Source organism: Diabrotica virgifera, chromosome 3 (genome assembly GCF_917563875.1).
Source record: "Diabrotica virgifera virgifera chromosome 3, PGI_DIABVI_V3a".
Classification (NCBI taxonomy): Eukaryota; Metazoa; Arthropoda; class Insecta; order Coleoptera; family Chrysomelidae; genus Diabrotica; species Diabrotica virgifera.
Window position 1 is genome coordinate 47,396,756 of NC_065445.1, and position 24,754 is coordinate 47,421,509.

Here is a 24,754-nt window from a genome sequence, read left to right on the forward strand (position 1 = left end):
GTTTCTTCAATTTTAAATGTGGTATTTACTACGAAAAACCCATACATTCATGTCCAAACAAATGAGACTGACCTTTTTCTGGTGCACTGAGAATGTCTTCACACAAGACCCGTTTCCTGCTATCCTTGGCTGCAATCAAAACCTCGTCCTGGCTTCCAGTAATGTTCTCCTCTGAAACTAGCTCGTATAGCTCTCGTTTCCTGCTTCTGTCGTGATGCTGTGTTCTACCTTTTTCGAAACTGCAATCAGCTACCGGGAACTCTTGGCTCAAGGAGGTTCTTTTACTCTCAACCTGGCCTACCTCTCGTTCTACGATAGATACTCCGCACTCACGGAACTACACAGGCTTTCTCACTCTCCGTACACTACCGTCTACTACTCGACTTCACTTCTCGACAGCTCAAAACATTCTGCTCTCTATTTGTCATTCATTCCCCTACTTTCTAAATATCCCTTCCAGATTCACAAATCAAAATTCCACCACCAACTCTCATTCGCAGTATTCCTCAAAACCAATTTTTAAACTTTCTAAATATGCTTAATGGATTTCAAAGAAAATAGTTAATTCCCATTCTAAAATTACTTTCTACTATATACAAATTTTAATGACCTATTCTCTATTTCCACTTAGTCTTATTTAGCATCGGCTAATGATCGATCCTTCCGCGAACAACGATAATTACCTATTATCGATTTCACTTGAGTCTTATTTAATCACTTCTTAAAATTAAATATAACAATTTGTTGTATACAGGTTGTTCTAAATTTATATGCCCGTGGTTGAGAAAATTGAAAATATTTTATATTAAATTGAATTTTGTCTATAATTATCAAATTTTAATTTTCATATCAAATAGAAATATAACAAATCCCCGCCTTGTATTCGATAAAATTTATCTGCATTTTTAAATAAATTTTCTCGAGGCAAAACCAACTCCCTGTATATTTCCTTACTTTAATCTACGTCTTATATCCTAACTTACTATCTACTTCATGTAATTCTGTCTTTTATTCATGATATTTGTATACATCGTGAATATTATAAATTCCTCGGATCTTTTCCGAGTTCCTATGCCTCAACTCATAACTATTTATCCCATTTTCATTATTCACGATATACGGGCCTTCGAAAACAGGCATCAACTTTGCGCAAATGCCCCCAGGAAGATTTGATACTCGTAATGCCCTCACGAGTACTTTTTCACCCTTTTGGAAAGTCACTGGTCTTCTTTTTCTATTTTGTTCCTGTCTTTATATATATTTCTCGTTGCTTCGCCGTAATCTTCTCTGTACGGTTTCAATCACCTGGTGATATTCTTTTGGCTCTTGGTCTTCCCATGGCCTTATCGGCAGTACACCCTTCATGATGTATTCTGGGGTCTCTTTTGTTACTGTGCTCGGAATTGTATTTAGATACCTTTCTATTTCCGCCATTTTCCTGTCCCAGTGGCGATGTTGACCATCTGTTGCAATGCGGAGAAATTTCGTCACTTCCTGTATGAATCGTTCCGAAGGATTACTCTGTGGATGCCTGATGCTGACAAAATTTGTCTCTATTCCTCGTTCTCGAAGTTGTCCCTTGAAACGATCATTTCGGAAATACGTTGCATTGTCCAGTAGAATCTTTTTTGGTGTTCCTACTATGGCTATAAAATTGTCGATTTTTCTTAATATTTCTTCCCCCTTTGTGGTGCGGCAACTATATAATTTTACGTATTTTGAAAACACATCCACCATTACCAGAATATGTTTGTTCCTTTTAGTGGTCATAATTAGATCGCTTAACATATCTATTGCTACAATGTCTAGTTTGTTTCGGGCTTCAATATTTTTGGCAACATTTTCGTTTTTGAAATTCCGACTCTTATATTTTTGACATACATCGCACTTCTGGGTAATTTCCTTTGCAATGCGGTAATCCTGTCGGCTTATGTAATTTTCCCTAAAAACGAGCCAAACTTTTCTGCTACCGATATGCCCATTGTCCTCATGTAATTTCTTTATTATCTTTTCGGCCAATGTCTGTGTCACTAAATATAGTTCCTTTCCGTCTATTCTCTTAAAATATATGTTATTTTCTGCTTCCGCTCTTCTTTTCTCTCTTTCCTCTAGGTCTTCCTGGTTTGTCCTTATCTCATTTAACGAAAATATCCCTTCTTCTTGTATTAATCTATTTAGTCCCACCTGTAGAGTAATTGTTTCCTTTTTTCCGGTGTCCTCATCCCGTGTTAGAGCGTCGGCTATTATGTTGTCTTTTCCTTTTATATATCGGAACTCAAAATCATACTCCTGTAATAATAGAATGCCTCTATGTATTCTATTATTTACTAATCTATTCTTCATGATATGTACTAAAGCTGCATGGTCTGTTTCGATTGTGAATTTTGCTCCCAATAAGTAAAACCTCAATTTGTTTACGCAATATAGTACACTGGCAAACTCCAATTCTGTAACACTATATTTTCTCTCATGCGTTTTAGTCACTCGAGATATAAAACATATCGGTACTTCTTGGTCGTTTTGTATTTGAGACAGAACTCCTGCAAATTTTTGTATGGACGCATCAGTTCGGAGTATAAAAGGTAAATTGTAAATGGGGTGGTATATTTTCGTTCCTTTTGAGAATTCTCGTTTTAATGTTTCGAAAGCTTCCTCCTGTTCTTCTTTCCAATTCCATTTTATTCCTTTTTTAAGCAATTTTATCAGAGGGATTTCCTTTTGGCTCAAATCGGGAATCAGCTTTTTAAAATAATTTATCGTGCCAAGAAAACCTCTCAATGTTTTCAAATTCGTTGGTCTTGGGTATTCATCTATGAGCTTGACTCTGTCTTCGGCTAATCTTACTGTTTTGGTGTCCAATTGAAAACCCAAATAAATGACTTCTTTTTGAAAAAATTGACATTTTTCAATGTTTAATTTCAATCCCGCTGTGTCCAATTCTTTCAGAATTATTTCTATGTGTTCCAGATGACTCTGAGTATCTTGTGAAAAAATTAATAAATCATCGATATAATGAACTATGAAATCTTCATGGCGATTCAAAATGGTATGTAGAGCTCGGACGAGTGCAGCACAAGCACTTTGCAATCCAAATGGCACTACCTTAAACCGGTAGACAATACCATCAACAGAAAAAGCGGTGTAATTTCTACACTTTTCAGCTAACGGTATCAACCAAAAACTGTGTTTTAAGTCAATTTTCGAAAATATGTGTGACCCGGTGATTCTTCCAAAAATGGCCTCGATGTTTAGAGGTGATTCATATTGTGATACAGTGTGCTGGTTGATATTCCTGGCATCTAAACATAATCTCAATTCTCCATTGCTTTTCTTTACTATCACAATCGGGTTAACATACGGTGAATCACATCTTTCGATGATTTGATCTTCCAACATTTTATTTATTTCTTCTTTCACCTCTTGTCGATACTTGTATGGAATCGGGTAAGTCTTTGATCGAAAATTTCCCAAGTTTTTCACCTCAAATGAATGTTCGTACTTTTTCGCCAATCTGTTTTCCTCATTGATCAAATTTTCGTAGTTTCTTAACATCAACCGCAATTCTTTTTCTTTCCCTTCTCCACATATCAATTTTCTGTCTTTTTTTTCAGATTCTTCACACATGTTTACCGTGCATTCTGCATCCTCGTTTGCATATACCTCCTCTTCAAATACTACTGTTTCAATCATATTCTTTTCACTTTCATTTTTTAGCTTTATTTCTTCTTCTCCTGAGCTCGTCTCTTCTTTTGAGGAATCCCAGGTTTCCTTTGTTTCTGATACTCTCAAACTTTCTTCTTCTGGGCTCAACTCTTCTTTTGAGGAGCCACAGGTTTCATTTTCTTTTATCCTTTTCCGACCTTTTCTCCTTTTTTTTCTGTGTCCTTGCTTCGCTGCCAAATTCATTTCCACTGTTTGTTCTTTACCTGATTCGTCCGTATTTTGTTTCTCATGTTCCTTGTCCTGTTCTTTTTCTTTTTCTTCTGTTAGTTTCATCGTATTATTTTTAAAATCTATCACTACATGTTTTTCTGCCAATTCGTCAACTCCTACTATCATGTCATGTGACATGTTTGGCATTATTACACATTGTAGTGCATACATATTCTTACCCAGTCGTACCATTACTCGTATGCCTTCATTTATAGTTGCCAATGTCCGTTTGTTTGCGCCCACTAAATTTACCCTAGGTATTTTGTAAATTAAATTTGTTAAGTTAACTTCTTCTATTAGTTTTCTGTTGACCAATGTTATTTCAGATCCAGTGTCTATCATAATTTTAATTGGTTTCTCGTTGATAAATCCATCCACAAATTTTAAATTAACTCCATTTTTCTTTTCGTTGTTTCCTGCCAATTTAATAAACTCCTTGGGGTGACAAAAGATTCCTGTTTGATTTTTGGTTTTTAGTGAGCGCCGTCGTGAAAAAACGCCGGTTGCTCATCGTTGTTTATATTTTCGTCATACTGTCTCTCTCCGTCATATTCATCTGTCTGGGTATTATTTACTTCTCTTCTATTTTCTCTTGGTCTGTCGGATCTGTTTCGGTTTTCTCGATATCCCTGTTCATTTTGTCTACCATTATTTCTGTTTTCTTGATTTGAGCGTGTGGTGTTTCTATTCTGGTATTCTCGATTTCTATCCTCATTCCATTGCCTATTTCTTTGTTCATAATTTCCTCTTCCGTTGTCTCTATTTTCGTTTTCCCTTCTGGGATTAAAATCTCGTCTTGTATAGTCCCTCCTATTTTGATTTCTATCTCTGTAATCTTGTGTTTCTCGGGGCCTGTAATCTTCTCGCGACCTTCTTGATTTTCTTTCTCTTAGACGTGATTCTCTTATTTGTAGGAATTGGCATAAACTATCTATGTCTTTGTAATTTTGCAATGTGATATGGTCTTCCAGCGTTTCCTCGAAATGTCTTGCAATCAGTTCGACTAATTGTTCCGATGAGTAATTATATTGTAAATGTTTTGCATTATTGTAAATTTGCAAAGCATATGTCCTTTCTGATACACCCATCCTATCATTGTATTTCCCATTTTGCAATTCCTTGTTAATTTCCAATTGTTGGACCTTTCCCCAGAAATAATTCAAAAATTTTTGTTCAAATTGTTGCCAATTGCCGAATTCTTCTTCTTTGCTATCGAACCATAGGCTTGCTTCATATTTGAGATGGTTTCTGATAGTTTCTTTTGCTGTTTCGAAATTTCCGATGTGCTGTATTTTCTTTTTCAGGCTATTTATGAACGGCACTGGGTGTAATCTTCTTAAATCCCCGCCAAACCTTATCTTCACGTCATCTGTGCTATGTATAACCATTTCTCTTCTTTCTCCGACATTCTGTTGCGTCCTGTTTTCGGTGACTTGTTTTTCTATTTCTGTGATTCTTTTTTCCACTTCTTCTCTGTCTACTTGAATAGCATTTTCCAACTTATTTTCCAAATTTTCTATTTCCTTTTTCTGGCAATTCGTTACCTCCTTTATTTTGATTTTGATTTCTTTAATTTCTAACTCCTGTTTCTCGCTCTTTTCTGCAATCTCTTCTATTTTTTTAACCATTTCCTTCTTAATACTCTCTATATTTCTGTTGTTTTCTTCTATGGCTTGTTTTGTTTCCTGTTGATTGTCATCCATTTTTTTCTGTGTTTCATCCATTTTTTGATCCACTTTATCCATTTTTTTTTGTGATTCATCCATTTTCTTTGATGTTTCTTCCTGATTTTTATCCATTGTCCTTTTTGCTTCATCCAGTTTTTGTGACTGGAGTTGCATCAGTTGTAATAGTTTATCTATTCCTGATAATTCTTGCTGTTCTGATGCCATGATTGTCGTGTCTAAGATATCTTCTTGGTCTGAATGTTCTTTTTGTTTTTTGTTGTCTTTGCTTTGGCTTCTTGTCACAGACATTTGTTTTCAAGAAGTACTGTCCCCGCCAAATATGAAATTTTACTAGTATGTTACCAAGACGACTTTTTCTCACCCAAATATTATAAATTGTCAATAAATATATCAAATGTAAATATCGTAAAAATAAAATATTAAATCAGTTATGTAAAATTTGTACCTAAAGAGATCTAAAATTTTATGTTATCAAATGTAAGTATCTCACTTTTTACCACAGGCATATAAATTTTCAAATACCGGCTTTACTCTTTCTATCCTTCAAATTTGCCACTAGAAATACTTTACAATGCCCTCCACGTTGGACGACAGTTGTTGTGATCTTGATTATTTATATGAGATGATAATTTTATATGTCATTTAATTTAATCAATGCATTACTAATAATCTAATTAATTTACCAGATCACATATCAATATGTTTTCAATCTCAGGGCTTTTTATAAAATTAATTACTTACATACGTGGCTTCTAAGTATTTCTTAATGGTACCTAATCGGGATAGGAAAGAAAAGAGTAAAATAATAACACATATGGGTTACAATTGTAATCAAAATATTGTTTATTTTATTTAAATGGCAATCACTGCTTAATATTTGCTATATCTTATTATTCTTAAACATAACATTTACACATGGGAATCTTATTTCCTTTTGATTTCCAATTGAAAGTTTTTATTAACATTTAACTATTATGATTTATTAGCAACAATTCTATTTAAGTTTGATGAAGCTTTTCTGATATTATTGATTATGTTTCTTCAATTTTAAATGTGGTATTTACTACGAAAAACCCATACATTCATGTCCAAACAAATGAGACTGACCTTTTTCTGGTGCACTGAGAATGTCTTCACACAAGACCCGTTTCCTGCTATCCTTGGCTGCAATCAAAACCTCGTCCTGGCTTCCAGTAATGTTCTCCTCTGAAACTAGCTCGTATAGCTCTCGTTTCCTGCTTCTGTCGTGATGCTGTGTTCTACCTTTTTCGAAACTGCAATCAGCTACCGGGAACTCTTGGCTCAAGGAGGTTCTTTTACTCTCAACCTGGCCTACCTCTCGTTCTACGATAGATACTCCGCACTCACGGAACTACACAGGCTTTCTCACTCTCCGTACACTACCGTCTACTACTCGACTTCACTTCTCGACAGCTCAAAACATTCTGCTCTCTATTTGTCATTCATTCCCCTACTTTCTAAATATCCCTTCCAGATTCACAAATCAAAATTCCACCACCAACTCTCATTCGCAGTATTCCTCAAAACCAATTTTTAAACTTTCTAAATATGCTTAATGGATTTCAAAGAAAATAGTTAATTCCCATTCTAAAATTACTTTCTACTATATACAAATTTTAATGACCTATTCTCTATTTCCACTTAGTCTTATTTAGCATCGGCTAATGATCGATCCTTCCGCGAACAACGATAATTACCTATTATCGATTTCACTTGAGTCTTATTTAATCACTTCTTAAAATTAAATATAACAATTTGTTGTATACAGGTTGTTCTAAATTTATATGCCCGTGGTTGAGAAAATTGAAAATATTTTATATTAAATTGAATTTTGTCTATAATTATCAAATTTTAATTTTCATATCAAATAGAAATATAACAGTATATAGATAAAAAAAGGTGTCAAACTATCTGTTGGCATCAGGAAAGATATTTCGTGATATCGGTTTCCAACTTCACATTCAGGATTAGGTTATAGCAACCAAAAATTACCAGAAATACAGGGTGTAACGAAAATACAGGTCATAAATTTAATCACATATTCTGGGACCAAAAATAGTTTGATTCAACCTAACTTACCTTAGTACAAATGTGCATATAAAAAAAGTTACAACCCTTTGAAGTTACAAAATGAAAATCGATTTTTTCCAATATATCGAAAACTATTAAAGATTTTTTATTGAAAATAGACATATGGCATTCTTATCACAATATTATCTTAAGAAAAAATTATAGTGAAATTTGGACACCCTATAAAAATTTTATGGGGGTTTAGTTCCTTTAAACCCCCCCAAACTTTTGTGTACGTTCCAATTAAATTATTATTATAGTACCATTACTTAAACACAATATTTTTAAAACTTTTTTGGCTCTTAGTACTTTTTCGAAAAGTCAGTTTTTATCGAGATATTTTGAATATTTGTCAAATCCACCACATATGTGTATATGGTTAAGTACGATTATGGAGACTTGGTAATAATATGAAAATTTATTAGTCCTGTCGCCAGGGGGGGTACAACGGCCTACTGTATTCAGATGGACTTACCCAAGTTTTTTTTATGTATTTTGACTTGTAGAACACGAATTTTTTGGGTAACAGTTGATCCGGATGTCGATAAGATTGTTATAAACCAAGAAGTTGAGGAATCACATAACAGCGATTTCTCGCAAAACAAAACATTTTTTTGTATTTTTTGGTCCATTTTAACCGAAAAATGTTCCTACAAATTTTTTCGTAGGATGCATAGTTTTCGAGATATACGCGGTTGAACTTTCAAAAAATCGAAAAATTGGAATTTTTGAACACGAAAAACTTTTGATTGAAAAATAAAATAGCAATTCTGCTTACCGCATTTGAAAGTTCAAGTCAAATTATATCGGTTTTAATTATTTGTATTGCCAAAAATGTATTATTTTATTGTTAAAACAAAGCTATAAACACCTAGTGCTTGAGTGATGTTTCAATGATTTCTCATTTAAAATCGAACGAGTACGTAGAGGAGGTAAAAGTGCAAGCGGGGCTATTTCTAAGTAGCATGCATTAAAACGCATGTATTAGGCACGGGAAACAGTATGTGTTTATAGCTTTTTTTAACAATCAAAAAATAAATTTTTAGCAATGCAAATATTCAAAACAGATATAATTTGATTTAAACTTTTAAAGGCGGTAAGCAGAATTGCTATTTTATTTTTTATTCAAACGTTATTCGGGTTCAAAAATTGCAATTTTTCCATTTTTTGAAAGTTCAACCGCGTTTATCTCGAAAACTATGCATCCTGCGAAAAAACTTGTAGGAACATTTTTTGGTTAGAATGACCCAAAAAATACAAAAAAATGTTTTGTTTTGCGAGAAATCGCTGTTATGTAATTCCTCAACTTCTTTGTTTATAACAATCTTATCGACATCCGGATCAACTGTTACCCAAAAAATTCGTGTTCTACGGGTCAAAATACATAAAAAAAAACTTGGGTAAGTCCATCTGAATTAAGAAGGCCGTTGTACCCCCCCTGGCGACAGGACTATATGTATTATTTACATTTTTAGGTATGTTTTGAACCGTATTAAAAAAGAAGCCATATCTCGATAAAAGGTGCCTTCTCGAAAAAATACAAAGAGGCAAAAAAGTTTTAAAAACATTGTGTTTAACTAATGGTATCGCAGTAATAGTTTAATTGGAACGTACACAAACATGTGGGGGGTTTAAAGGAACAAAGCCCCCACAAAATTTTTATGTAAACATATTAAAAAAGAAGCCGCAACTCGATAAAAACTGCCTTATCGAAAAAATACTAAAAGCCAAAAAAGTTTTAAAAATATTGAATTTAACTAATGGTACCACAATAATAATTTAATTGGAACGTACAGAAAAGTTTGGAGGGGTTTAAGGGAACAAAATTTCACTATAATTTTTCTTTAAGATGCTCCTGCCATAAGAATGCCACATATCCATTTTCAATAAAAAATCTCTAATAGTTTTCGATATATTCGAAAAAATCAATTTTCATTTTGTAACTTCAAAGGGCTATAACTTTTTTTATGCGCATATTTGTACTAAGGTAAGTTAGGTTCATTCGAACTATTTTTAGTCCCAGAATATGTGATTTAATTTATGACCTGTATTTTTGTTACACCCTGTATATCGTCAACGACTATTAGAAACAAAGTAATAAATGTCTTATGGATACCAAGCCCAAGAAACCATTCAACATCTTACCGGGGGCTGTATGGCATTTGCTGCAACCGAATATAAGGAATGGCATGACTCAGCAGTGGCGGCTGGTCAGAGGAGGCAAGGGAGGCTTAGCCTCCCCATAAATTTTTTACACCTGCTACACTGTTTTGTTTACTTTGCTATTTTGCTTCGCAATAGAGATATCGGAAAAAGTTATTTGAACAAGTTATTCCAAATAATATGCTAACCCCACATACCAAATTTCATCACAAAATTCGCACTTTTAGTTTTTTCATTATTTGTAGTCAGGATCCTAAAATCGCAGAGGAGGCTACTGGCCGGAAAATCTCACTTGCTAATGCTCCGCGCAGCCCAGCAGCGTTTAAGCATAGTAGGTTAAGGAGACCCGGTCTCCTTAGAGCTGCATTATCGCTTAACGCACACGCTGTCCGGAGATTGGGCAAGGGCGGCTAATCGGCCAGCAGCCTCCTCTGCGATTTTAGGATCCTGTCTACAAATAATGAAAAAACTAAAAGTGCCAATTTTGTGATGAAATTTGGTACGTGGGATTAGAATAATATTTGGAACAACTTGTTCAAATAACTTTTTCCGATATCTGTAATGCAAAGCAAAATATCGGTAATTTACCCTGTTTTTGGATTCGCAGTAGGCCTTTTAGACTTAAAAAAATTCAGTTGAGTATCTTAAAAGATGTGAACCTTCAACCTGAATGGACTGCAAAACTTCAAATCTGTATTTATTTTGATATGCATATCTACTTACAGAGATAGAATTGTTAACAAATAAACGACACAAACTTTGGTACAGTAAAACCTGTGTTAACGGCCACCTGCCAACATCGGCCACCTGTCCTAACGGCCAGTTTAAAAATTTCCCAAACCAATTATATGTAGACTACAGAAACTGGCAATAGCGGCCACTTTTCTATATCGGCCAATAGTTCTTTCATTTTTAGTGGCCGTTACTGACAGGTTTTACTGTAATACACTTTTACAATTAGACTAACTATTTTTAAAATGATATGATATTATGAAATTGTGAATTATGATGATATTATAAAATGTAAATAAAAAATGGTCAAAAAAATGGGGCCTTAAATTAGATTTTTTTGGCGGATTTTTTTTGCTAGTGCAAATTTGTCTAGATATTTTACAGTTAGGTATAGCCTCCCCTATTCTAAAAATCACGAGCCGCCACTGTGACTCAGTAGGAAATATTTTTCATCGAGATATAGCTAATAAACTGGGACTTCTACAAACCAATAATCTCCCTTATATTGTCAATACTTTGCTAACGAAGGCAACAACTGTAACTTACATTGGGACTCTACCTCTGTGTTCATAGACCAAATAATGGAGCATAATAGACCAATCTCATACTAGTTAATAAACTAACTAGTTAAATGATGTGGCTATAATCATTGATTATAAATATTCCACCTATAATTTATTGTTGATTTTTTAATAATTTCCATGTTTGGCTTTTTAATGAATAAACTAACAAATTAACTACTATATTTATTTGAAGTAAACCACAATTCTAATTAAAAGTGCTTTATATTTTCGATATAGACAACTCAAAAATGTTTCTTAAAATAGTCCGCTAAAATAAAATTGTCATTTATTTCCAATAAATATATAGTAACTAAAAAATGAATTTATTAACGTTTCGAAGCCCAAATCGGGTTTCGTTGTCAAAATACAAAATACTATTGATAGTATTTTGTATTTTGACAACGAAACCCGATTTGGGCTTCGAAACGTTAATAAATTCATTTTTTAGTAAAATTGTGGCTTATTTCCCATAAAAAATACGTAATTATAAAAATGCCACAAGGAAATAGCTTCAGAACAACAAATATATAGTAGTTAATAAAAAATGCTGAAAATGGTTTCAGAAGCATATTTATAAATAACTAGACATTAGACAAATTCGATTTTATTTCCAGCTTAATTTAAATAAAAATCACACTTTCTGCTTATAAAAAAATAATACAAGTACAATACAGGAACTTAACAGATCACTTAATCAATTAATTTTTGATAATTCTGACTGGAAGTTTCCAAAAACTGTCTGAGCATAGCTGTTCCAGTTTCTTCCACCATCTTTCTGAATACTCCAAATTTGTTCTGTAATAATAAGTACGGATGGTCAAATTCGACAATTTCTCCTGCTTCAAGCACCAATATTCGGTCATTGTCGATGATTGTGTTCAACCGATGGGCCACTGTTAAAACTGTACAATCTGCGAACTTTTCTCTAATAGTCCTTTGGATTAGAGCATCAGTCCTGCAACAAGAAAAGGTCATATTAAATAATAAGTACGAATAATCAATAATTATAAACAATATATAAAATTTGTCAACATTTAATAATTTGATCATGGAAATCATGTACCTATCAAACTAAACTGAAAACGGGAATATGGGGAGACAAAGAAAGAAGGAACAGGAAAACATAAGAGAGAAAATACGAAAACTAGCTAACAATAGCTATTTCTATAACAAGGGAGGAAAGTGCTACTTTTCTCCCGAGAATGAAGTTTACTGCCCGACGCGTAGCGGAGGGCAGTAATCATTCAAGGGAGGAAAAGGCACTTTACTCCCATGTTATACATATGGTTTTTCCACCCTCCTCAAATACAAGTCATTTTTTCATTTTTACTTAATTTAATTTATGTAACTAACCTACAAAATTTATTAGAACTAAAACTAACAAGTAGGTACAATATAACTGTCAACTGTCAAAGATAAGTCAAATTATTAATGTAAACATTGTTAAATTAGAATAACAATTTACTGTTTTTTTACCACTGTGCAAAATACAGAGTGTTTTTAAATAAACGTTAACATGTATAGATACTTACGTAATAGAAAATAGGTATTGTACAGTGCGTCAATAAGTTATATTTCATGAATAAAATACCATGACGTCACTTTTACTTTTCCTCCCTAGGGAGGAAAAGTACAACTTTGCTCCCTACAATCAGGTCCGGAAAAGTATACTTTCGGTAGAGGTAGGTGGAAATAGCTATTTGTATAACAAGGGAGGAAAGTGCTACATTTCCTCCCGAGAATGAAGTTTACTGCCCGACGCGTAGCGGAGGGCAGTAATCATTCAAGGGAGGAAAAGGCACTTTACTCCCATGTTATACATATGGTTTTTCCACCTTCCTCAAATAACAAGTCATTTTTTCATTTTTACTTAATTTATTTATGTAACTAACCAACAAAATTTATTAGAACTAAAATTAACAAGTAAGTACAATATAACTGTCAACTGTCAAATATAAGTCAAATTATTAATGTAAACATTGTTAAATCAGAATAACAATTTACTGTTTTTTTACTATTCTGCAAAATACAGAGTGTTTTTAAATAAACATTAAAATGTATAGATACTTACGTAATAGAAAATAGGTATTGTACAGGGCGTCAATAAGTTATATTTCATGAATGAAATACCATGACGTCACTTTTACTTTTCCTCCCTAGGGAGGAAAAGTACAACTTTGCTCCCTACAATCAGGTCCGGAAAAGTATACTTTCGGTAAAGGTAGGTGAACATGAAATGAACAATAAGAGTTATATTCATAAACCATAAAATGTTCTTATCATAAAACTGCACTAAGAGTAGGAGTAGGAAATAGGAAGATTGCCTTGTCGGCAATGTCGGCATCAATATCAATAAGCAAATTTGTTAGATACCACTCCGAAGGATTAACAAGAGGTGAGATTAATAATAGGTATTGTCACGTTTTGTCATAGTATTGATTCAAAATGAACTTTTAAATTTATAAGTTAGGTAGTTAAATTTTGATGCCGTTTTCTGCAAAGATAAAGTATTGCTTGCTCCAGTTATTTTTCAGTCCTGTGATTTTTAAGTTAGTTCAATTAATCTATTCATTAATCATTTAGTCGTTTTATTAAATTTCTCAAATAACTTATTTTTCTTTACTAAGTAATCGTTTCTTTATTATCATGAGTTACAAACATTTAAGTGGCAGTGAAAAACGAAAAAAGCAAAAATTAAGAGAACAAGAACGGTATGCACAAAAAGATGCAATATTATCATATTTTACATCCCCCAACAGTGCACAAAAAGGAAGTTCGTCCTCCCATCCCGTTGCTGATCAATTTATGGTGACTAGTGAAAGTGATAGTGAAAATAAATTATGTGATGAAGGGTGAGTTGCAATCAAAGAAAATGATGACTCCACTCTTGATTTTCTGTCATGTGCTATAGAAAACAACAATGTAAGTAACTCTTTTCCTAGCGATATAGGGGATTGGCCAAAACATTTAAATCTTGAATTTCAACAATATTTTATAAAAAATCAACCGAATCAAAATGTTGATAAAATTGGTGAGTGTGTTCACAATTTGATAATAATAAAACCAGACATTTGCAAAGTGCGTTTTTTTATAAGACGAAAGCTAATGGAGAAAAATTCTTCACGAGTGGTTAGTGTACAGTCCTAAATGTAGCCGTGTTTATTGTTACGTTTGTAAACTGTTTTATACGAGAATTGTTCTTTTAACTTCCGATGGGTATAATGACTGGAAAAATATCAATAGGGCAGTTATTCAACATGAGCGATCTGCTGAGCATAATTCCTCAATTGGTACGTTAGTCAAGAGAAGTAGTACAGCAGGACAAATTGTAACATTAATGGAAACAAAATATTTAGAAGAAAAGGAACATTTGAGAAATGTTCTTGTACGTCCCTTTGACGCACAAATGTGAACATGTGTGTCCCTTTTTTTTTCGAAATCCTGAAAAAACTAGTTAATATTTTTGAAAAATTTTAACGCAGAATCAACGACTACATTATTACCGAGGGCCGAAAGTTCCTTAGAATAAAAAAAAATGTCTTTTGAATGAGACATTTGAAATTAAAAGTCACACTAAAATTACTCTTTCTTTTCACACCTGTAACTGATCAAAATAAACATTAAAGAAGTTTTCAGGGCTTTCGGCCCTCGGCAATAATCTAATCTTTCATTCTGCGTTCAAACCTTTTAAAAATAGTTATTAGTTTTCTCAGGATTCGAAAAACCTTAATGCATTTAAAATGCATTGGAGCCGAAATGTGTGCCTATTCCCTTAAATGTTGGCGAAAATTGCTTTATTAATTACTTTTTAAGAAAACTTGGTCGTTTGATTAAATATATCAACCCTACCGTTATCTAAGGTTTTATTTTTACTATTTTTTTATTTAAGCCTTTTGTCTCCCTAGGGGTTTGTATGTAATTATCTAACTTATTTATAAATGTATCATACATAATTTATGCCATTTAAGAATCTATTTTGTTCATTTCTTAAAAGCTGCTTTAGTTTTACGATATTAAGGTTTTTAATTATGACTGCGGAGATTTAGATGTAGAAACTTTTTGAGTTTAATTATTTATAAAAACAGCTGGAGTAAAGTGATCCGTCATGTCAGTATGAAAAACGATAGGATTAATATTAATTTACTGTTTTAAATTAGTTTGAGTTTTAATAAATATATATGATGATATAATATCTAATGTTTATTAAAAACATTTGATATACAATGTGTGTTTTTATTGGGCGGGGGGCCCGTATCCCAACTGGAACCAGGGTCCGCGGATCTATCGGCACGCTACTGATTTAACATGTTAATTTCCCCAAAAGAAGCAAAATGCATGAGACAAAAACAAAACCGCAGGTTGCCGGAATGAAACAATGAGGAAAAATAAAAATATCGAGACAAAATTAAAGGCAGAATTAAAAAACAGTCATCAGACCAATAACGACATACTTATGTGGCAGAAACACGAAGTAAACATAGAGGACAAAAATAATGCCAGAAATAGAAGAGATGAAAATCCTTAGAAAAATCGATGTTAAAACAATATCGGACAGAGCTGGAAGTACAAGATATACGACGAAGAAGCAAGGTGGAGATCATTAAGAGCTGGGTAAGAAACAGAAGAGTAGAATGGAACGACCACATAAGAGAGGTGGTTTCCCAATAGGAAGACCATCAGTGGGAACACCACGAAAAAGGTGGAACGACAACTTACTGGAGGCAAAGAGAGTCATATCAAGAAAGCAAAGAGAGTCATATCTACAGAAAAAGAAGAAGTAAAAAAAATCAATAAAAGATGTATATTGAACAAGATGTAGTTGAAACATCATTACGCTGTCTGAAAATATACAATTAATATAGAAAATATTCTAATTATTGAACTTACTGTGGATCCACGTTTGCAGTAGCTTCATCCAAGACCAAAATCTTATTATTTCTTATAATAGCTCTCGCCAAACATATTAGCTGCCTCTGCCCAACACTATAGTTTGATCCTCTGTCCATAACCCTGTTTTCCAAACGATTAATAATGTTGCTCGGATCCTTTAATTCGACTTCGTTCAAGGCTCTGTACAAAGTTTCATCGCTGTATTCATCAAAAGGATCTAGATTATATCTCAAGGTGCCGGAGAACAAGATGGGATCTTGGGGTATAATTGAAACTTTAGATCTTAGCTGTTTTAGTGTTATGTCTTTGGTATTGATATCGTCAATGTAGATTTTACCTTCTAGAGGAGTCAATCGGAATATGGCTGATATTAATGAAGATTTTCCTGCTCCAGTTCTGCCCACAATACCAATCTATAAAAAAAAAGAATATTAGTAATATATCCTGAAAACAAAAATATTTAAAAAAATTATCCAGTTGAAGACTTGTATTAGTAAAAAGGGGTTTCATTTTAAGAAATGCAGATCTTGTGTATCTAATTTGAGCTCGGTTTCAACCTCTGGGTCTATGTATATCTTTGTTTGTCTATGAGGGTGTATGGGGGTCTTATAAATAGACTTACGTCAACATATTGTAACACTTAAATGTAGGTGACTGTTTTCTCATTGTTTAAAAAATGACATTGTATACGGGAACCTTGTCAAGAAATACTGAAGACTTCCGCAAGTAGAAAAGAGAAATAAATAAATGACGAAATACTCAATATGATGGAACATTAAAGAAATAGCATGACTAACAAAACAAAAGTTCGCTGGTGCACTTCTGGATAGACACGGTACTACTATAACATAGACCGATGAGAAAGTACAACGCTGGGCATAATATGTACATCGATGAACTATTCAATAGGTAATGAAAAAGGGGACCTGGAACACATAGACCTTACTTAAGGAGAAATAGGTCCAGATATTACAAAAGAAGAAATATTACACGCATTAAGAGCGTAGGCGCAAAATTTCAGGCCAATGCTTTTTCAATGTATTTTTTTTTCAAATCCTCAGAAAACTAATAAGTATTTTTCAAAAATTTAAACGCAGAATGAAAAATTACATTACTAACGAGGGTCTAAAGTCTCTTAGTGTGATTTTTAATCTCAAATATCTCATTCAAAAGAAACTTTTTGTTTATTTTAAGAGACTTTCGGTCCTCGGTAATAATGCAATCTTTCATTCTGCGTTTACATTTTAAAATATTTATTAGTTTTTTCAGGATTCGAAAAAAGTAATGTATTAAAAAAATTGGCCCGAAATATTGCGAATACGCTCTTAAAAATAATGAAGAGCGGGAGAAGGACCTGACATGTTTCAAATCAACATAATTAATAATAATTGTAGTTGGGTATTGTAGTTAACGTCGATCTTTATTTTCTCCTCAAAAAGAAAAACGCAAGAAAATGCGGCGATTACCTCACCATTAGGTTTATGTCCTATATGCTAAAGTTACTACTAAAAGATGATTTAAAATTCGGGTTTCGCAAAGGCCTAGGAACGCGTGAAGCTCTTTTTTCACTTAATATACTGATACAAAGGTAATACCTGGAAAGTCAATCAAGATACATATGCGTGTTTTATTCTTCTTCTTCTTCAGATGCCATCTCCGCTACGGAGGTTCTAATCATTATAGCTATTTTAATGTTTGAGGCGGTAGTTCTAAATAGTTGTTTTGAGCTGCATCCAAACCATTCTTTCAGGTTTTTCAGGCATGAAATTCAACTTCTTCCGATGCTTCTTCTGCCATCTATCTTTGCTTGCATTATGAGTAGCAGAATGCCATACTTCTCGCCCCGCATCACATGTCCGAGATACTGTAGCTTTCTTTATTTAATTGTAAGTTCAACTTCCTTCTCTTTACATATTCTTCTCAGTACTTCATTGTTCGTAACTCTATCTACCCAGGAAACCCTCATAATTCTTCTATAGGTCCACATTTCAAAGGCGTTAAGTCGTTTTATTGTCTCGTCTTTTATTGCCTATAATAAATCATTCAATAAAGTACGACATGGACAATTAATTTATGTCCTGAAATCAAAGAAGATAGATTACAATGACCTCAGCATCATATCGAATTTATACTAAAGCAGCGACCAAAGTAAGTTTTAACGAACAGTTGTCAAAGGAGATCGAAATTAGCCGTGGGGTGGGACAGGGAGCGGTGAACATAATAGGGTTTCCAACAAGAACTTCTCTTAAAAAAATTTTTAAACTGAGGCAACCTCGTTTTAAAATTTGTATCAAGCAATCGAATGAAAATACCACTAAAATATTCATATACCTTTTCCAATCACATTCATAAAAACAATGTACCTAAATTTAACTAAAACTAATAAACAGATCTCTCAAAAAAATGTGTATGGTACATTCCATGTCAAATCACTCAGGCAAAATCTTTTGGATCTCCGATTTTTCTGAAACTTGATGTATAGCTTCTGCGGGACGTAAAAATAAGATATTTAAGGTCAAATATCTTCTTTTTTTCCTCAAAATGTTATTTTATGCGATTTTACAATGATTTGGTGTTTATTTAAACAAATTTTCATTTTCTATCGTCAAGTATCAATAGAAAAAATAAAATTTTAATAGAAGGGACTTAAAAATGTCATTATAACAAGTTATTTTGACTCCAAATAAGTTTTTGATCAAATTTTGTAGTGTAGAAAACGTTAAAATACCGTTTTTTACATTTTCCTCCATTTACAAAATACATCATAATCGATTTGGCTGAAAATTTGCCCACAGATAGCCAACACATGGGACTTTAGGTGGTTATAAGGATTTAAATTATATTACAATACTAAAAAAGTTACATGCAATAATATCAGACTCAAAAGTATATTAGTCCAGTCGGGATAGCATTTGACCTTGCATGTCGAGCTGCCCAAAATTTTATTTTTCTAATCTTTATGGGGATCAATAGTAGCCTAAATTAAAAATCGCGAATGAATTCCTCGGTTACGTTAGCCGCCATCTTGATTTTAACGGTGAACCGTTTGTGCTCGATATCTCCGCCATTTGTAACTTTTCGACAAAAATGGTAGGAACTGAAATTGTTCCAAATAAATCGTATTTACAATTATTACATTTTCTTTTTAACAATTTTTATCGTGAGGTCGATATTTTCCGAGTTAATTGTACTTACAGTAGACGCCTATATTTTTGACTATGATATTGCATGTAACTTTTTTGGTATTGTAATATAATTCAAATCCTTCTAACTACTTAAAGTCCTATGTTTTGGCTATCTGTGTGCAAGTTTTCAGCCAAATCGATTATGATGTATTTTGGGAATGGAGGAAAATGTAAAAAGGGTATTTTAACATTTTCTACACCATAAAATTTGAACAAAAACTTGTTTTGAATCAAAATAACTTGTTTAAATTTGTTTAAATAAATACTAAATCACTGTAAAATCGCTTAAAACAACATTTTGAGAAAAAAAGAAGAAGAAGAAGAAGAAAAAGAAAAAGAAGAAGAAGAAGACAATTCGACCTTAAATGTTTTATTTCTACATCCCGCAGATGCTCTATACCAATTTTCAGACAAATCGGAGATCCAAAAGTTTTTTTGATCCAAAATTGAGTGATTTGAAGTGGTATCACCCGTATATTTATTGGTATTATATATTAAAGCTTACCTTTTCTTTTGGATTAATCTTAACACTGACATCTTTTAGAATAGTGGGACCATCATCTATATATTTCATATTTAAATGTTCTATATTAACAATCCCTTTATCCGGCCAACTTTTTGGAGGTAACAGTAGTTTTTCCGGTTGCTGTTCTGGTATCAATTCTTTATATTCTAAAATTCTTTCCACTGACATTAGTTGATTGGAGATATCAGCAGAGAAACGAACCAGAAATTGTATGTTTTGAGTAAGCGACGAAGCTTGATTAATAGCTAGACCCACGTCACCACCGGTTAAATTAAAATCTAAAAACAAAATTATTTAGTGGACTATGAGAGAAAAATTAATTTAGGTTATAATTTGTAAGTACAATAGAACTTAACACAATTTGTACAATTGCAACTTTGCAAATGCGCAGTACCAAATTTCACTCCAAGGTATAAAAGGTAAATACACTCAACCAAACTTATATGGAATCACTATGTTTTGAAATCTGCTCCTTTTGGAAGCTATGAGTGTAAGTATTTTAGTTGAACATTGAAGTTGATGCGACTTTTGCACAATATTGTCATATTTTAGTGGCTTCCCAGGTATCATGCTATGTTGAGTACTACTTTTGCAGAACACTACATCTTTTTGAGTTATGTTAGTATTTAAAAAAACAAGTAAGCATTATCATATTTTATTTAAATAAAAATGTGCTATTTTGAGATATACCACCGTCTTTCAAAAACACAATAAGATATACAATACTTTATGTAAAAAATAATGCATTATTTTAAGTTGTGTCAGTTAGTGGAGTCAATGAAGGTTTTCACCTCCGATTTCGTTGAACCTCCATCGATTTTCATGAAAATTGGTAAGTATGTAGAGGATACCTCAAGAAACAAAGGTGACATGGTGCCAACTTGCGCTTTTACCCTGGGGGGGGATGCCACCCCTTTTCGGGGGTGGAAATTATTTTATTAAAAATAATACCACTAATCGATAGAGGGACAAATTATAAGTAAAATTTGTTATATAAAGTTATTTCAATAAATCAATAGTTTTTGAGTTATTAAAGATCAAAAGTTTTGATTTTTCCTGAAAAAAATCCATGTTTTAAAGCAGTTTTTCATAAATAACTCAAAATCCATAAGTTTCTTCAAAAAAGTTGTTATTACCAAAATCGAAGATAATATAAAAATAAATAAGTTCCTTATTCGAAAAATCCTTTATTACATATACAAAGTGAGTTATATGCAATTGAATGTATATTTTTTTCCGCGAGTACTCAAATCTTAGTATTCAAGCTTAAATAACAGGAAAATGATGCACTTTGTTAAATATAGATATTAAACATTTTAATAAAGTACTTAAAGGTAACTATCAAAAGCTATATAAGAAGTCAATAGCATCAAAATTAAGCAAGTTATGATGGAAATAAGAGGACCCTTTCAGATTTTTTAGGGAAGAATGAAAAATGAAACATACGTCATTTCCACAAAAATTAAAATTTATAGTAACCCATTTAAAACTTTATTTATTTTAACATGAGTAATAACTTCAACAATTTTGACCGGTTTAGAATGCATATTTTTGAAAAAAAAATACGATTAAAAAAAATTAGAATTTTTCAAATTTTCGTGAATTTCATTTTCTTTTGATAATAACTCCAAAAATACTCGATATACTTAAAAAATGATAGAGAACAAAATTTTAGTTTTAACTTTATTTAAGCTTTTTCTTTCTTTAATATTTTTTTACGACAAAAAATAACCGAGATAGAAACATTTAAAACCTAAATTTTACTGCGAGAACCATGTAACCGGGGCCCTTTCACCTTGTATTTAAAAAAAATAAAGGATTTAGAAAATTATGTTTAATACAGTATTATAGAACTTTTACTTAGCTTTGTATTGGTTTTTGGATAAATCTCATATTTCAAAATTTAACGGAGTTATTTTAAAAAAAAACCAATAACATTTTCTTTGAAAAAATTTTATAGCGGAGATTTTGTATGTATACAGGTTGTGGGAAGTCCAATTAGTCGTTTGTTGTAGGAGATACGAAAAAAGTTTATTTAGGTGAGATTGGGACATAGATAATATCAGAATTTAAATACATTTCCAAATATACAGGGCCACCCATATTGACAGGGTGAAACAAAATTATCTTTTGTTTAATGGAACACCCTGTATATTTTTACATTTTTGGATTCTCCTCTATGTTTTATTTCTTAAAATATCAGGTTTTGTGATGTTATACGAAGTAGTTTAAAATATAATTACGTTTTTATTTTGAAATTTCATAGCAATATTCACCCCCTGTATAATTGTAGTGATTTGACATCAGAAAATCAATTTATGTTCAAGTGTTTTTTAATATAATCTATTATTGTTAAAAATTATTAATCTAGCAAAACGTTTAATTTTAGCTAATACAGGGTTGGTCGAAACTGAATTAGTGTTTTCTCAAAGTTTGAGAGTATGAGTTTTCTCAAACGGAGCAGCCTATAATGCTTGTAATGAGCATTGTAATGAAATGCTATTGTATGACACTTTATTATTTTCCACCCTGCCAGTGAGAACTGAATTTATTTTTGAAATCCCTAACTTTATGTCTTTAATTATTTTAAATATTGTAAACGATTAAACAACACTCAAATTAAATTGTAATGAATAACCAGTGTATATCTTCCACATTTACTTCATATTTAACGTAGCCTGTACCATAACATTGCACAGATTATTATCCCTGTATAGCAACGATATACCATGAATGTGAATTCATACTTGAGAAATGTCCTATATCCAGTCTCACAAAAAAAGGGATTCCTCAAACATAATATATATGCAGACAAAATCAGCCAAAGTGATTTGCGATATCTAATTAAAGGCCCTACCAAGTTGGTTTTGTTGAATATAGCATGGAAGCACAACGATACTTTAGTGATAAGCATATTTTTCGTAGTAGCTATAGTATGTTGTTTTATATTATGTATTACCTATATTAAATTAGTTTTAGTATGTTTCGTTTATCTAAAAAATGTAAAACAAACAAAAATTCTGTTTTTCTTGTAGTTTTGTTTTTTCGTATAGATATTGTTTTATATTGTATTAAATTGAATTTAGTTTTAGTATGTTCCGTTTGTTTGTAGAATTATATTTAATTAGATTTGCTTTAATTACTAAAATAAATAAATTTTCAATTATATTTTATGTATTTGTGGAAAAAGAAACCTAGCATTAGCGGTCACATTTCTATAACGGCCAATTGTTTTCTATTTTTAGTGGCCGTTATTGTCAGGTTTTACTGTACCAATAATATTTTATTAAATTATGAAATATTATTTAAATAAAAAATTTAACAACTTGATAAAAGTTTGCTTAGAATTTACTCCTCTATCTAATTATGGGGTTATTTTTAATAAAATATTGTTCACCCATGAGAAGGGGTAACATCCACCCCCAGGATAAAAGCGCAAGTTGGTACCACATCATTTTTGTTTCTTGAGGTATCCTCTAACTACTTACCAATTTTCATGAAAATTGATGGAGGTTCAACGAAATCAGGGGTGAAAACCTGCAGTGACTGCCTTTTTGGAAATATAAAAGATTAATTTTTTTCGTGATTGTCTATTTGCTAATTTTCTGATTTTTGGTTGCTATAAGGTTTAAAAAATTAATAAAAATTATAAATCATGCACATAAATGTAAAAAAATATTTATTTTACTTAATTAAACGAGATTTCTTGAGCCAGAATGCTGAAATCTGCATTTTTATCATTAAAAAAAAAGGTGGATTTCACCCCTAAAATGCAGAAAGCGCAACTTGGTGCCATATCACTTTTGTTTTTTGAAGTATCCTCTAACTAATCAACAATTTTCATGAAAAAGAAATCGTGGGTGAAAACATTCAGTGACTACACTTTCAGAAATATAGAAGAATAAGGTTTTCGTGATTTTCGACTTGTTAATTTTCGGATTTTTGGTTGCTATAAGGTTTGAAAAATTAAAAAAAAATGTAATTCATGCACATAAATATAAAAAAAAAATTATTTTTCTTAATTAAACAAGATTACTTGCGCCATAATGCGGAAATCTGCATTTTTTACAATTTAAAAAGTAGGGGTGTATTACACCCCTAAAATGCAAAAGCGAAAGTTGATGCTATATATCTTTTATTGCTTGAGGTATCCTCTAACTATTTACCGATTTTCATGAAAATCGATGAAGGTTCAACAAAATAGGAAGTGAAAACTTACAGTGACTGCACTTTCAGAAACCTAAAAAATATTTTTTAAAAAAGGGGTGTATTTCACCCCTAAAATGCAAAAAGCGCAAGTTGGCACTATGTCACCTTTGTTCCTTGAGGTATCCTTTAACCACTCACCAATTTTTATGAAAATCGATGGAGGTTCAACGAAATCTGAGGTAATAACTCATATCCACCTTCATTGACTCCACTAAGTCTTGAAAAGAAGTTGACGTTGTGTTTAAAATGAGTTATAGTATTCTTTTGAGTTGTCAGTATTTTAGAAAATGATTGGAACTTTTTGAATTTTTGAACCCAACTATCTACAAACTTTTCGACTTTTGACGTTCTTAAAGAATAAATCTAGATGGAATTATTATTTATTAACTAAGTTGACTTCTGCTAAAAACAATGAGGATGGTATATTATGAAGATTTAAAGAAAGAAGTTTCAAATGAACAAAAGTATTTTTTAACGATCATTTACTGCAGAATAACAATATTCTTTAGTTTTTACACTTTTTTAAAGTGTTCTTATTATTGTGGCAAATATACATTTGTATAAAACAAGTTAAACAGTTTTAATAAAACAGTGAATTATCTACAAAAATCTAATTATTCATGCTACAACACATTTTTTTTTTAAGAAAAACGCCACAACTCAATAATTCTAGGGCCTAAAATAGGTTTAAGAAAGTACAGGATTGACTATAGCTCTTTACAGGCTAGTACACACCAAATCCAAAATATTAGCCTATTTGCAGTTATGGCCCTT

At 32.1% G+C, this 24,754-nt stretch overlaps 1 protein-coding gene across 4 annotated transcripts in view; it reads right to left on the reverse strand.

The window, feature by feature from the left end:
* Positions 1-11,758: 11,758 nt before the first annotated feature.
* LOC114325813 (ATP-binding cassette sub-family C member 4) overlaps positions 11,759-24,754 on the reverse strand; it is a 92,778-nt gene continuing 79,782 nt past the window's right edge. For all 4 annotated transcript variants that reach the window (XM_028273938.2, XM_028273937.1, XM_028273939.1 and 1 more), the window contains exons 12-14: positions 19,751-20,049; positions 16,058-16,473; positions 11,759-12,125 (exon numbers count right to left, since the gene is read on the reverse strand). In XM_028273938.2, the coding sequence (XP_028129739.1) occupies positions 11,861-12,125; positions 16,058-16,473; positions 19,751-20,049 (980 nt within the window). In that variant the 3' untranslated portion in view covers positions 11,759-11,860. The remainder of the gene's footprint in view (positions 12,126-16,057; positions 16,474-19,750; positions 20,050-24,754) is intronic.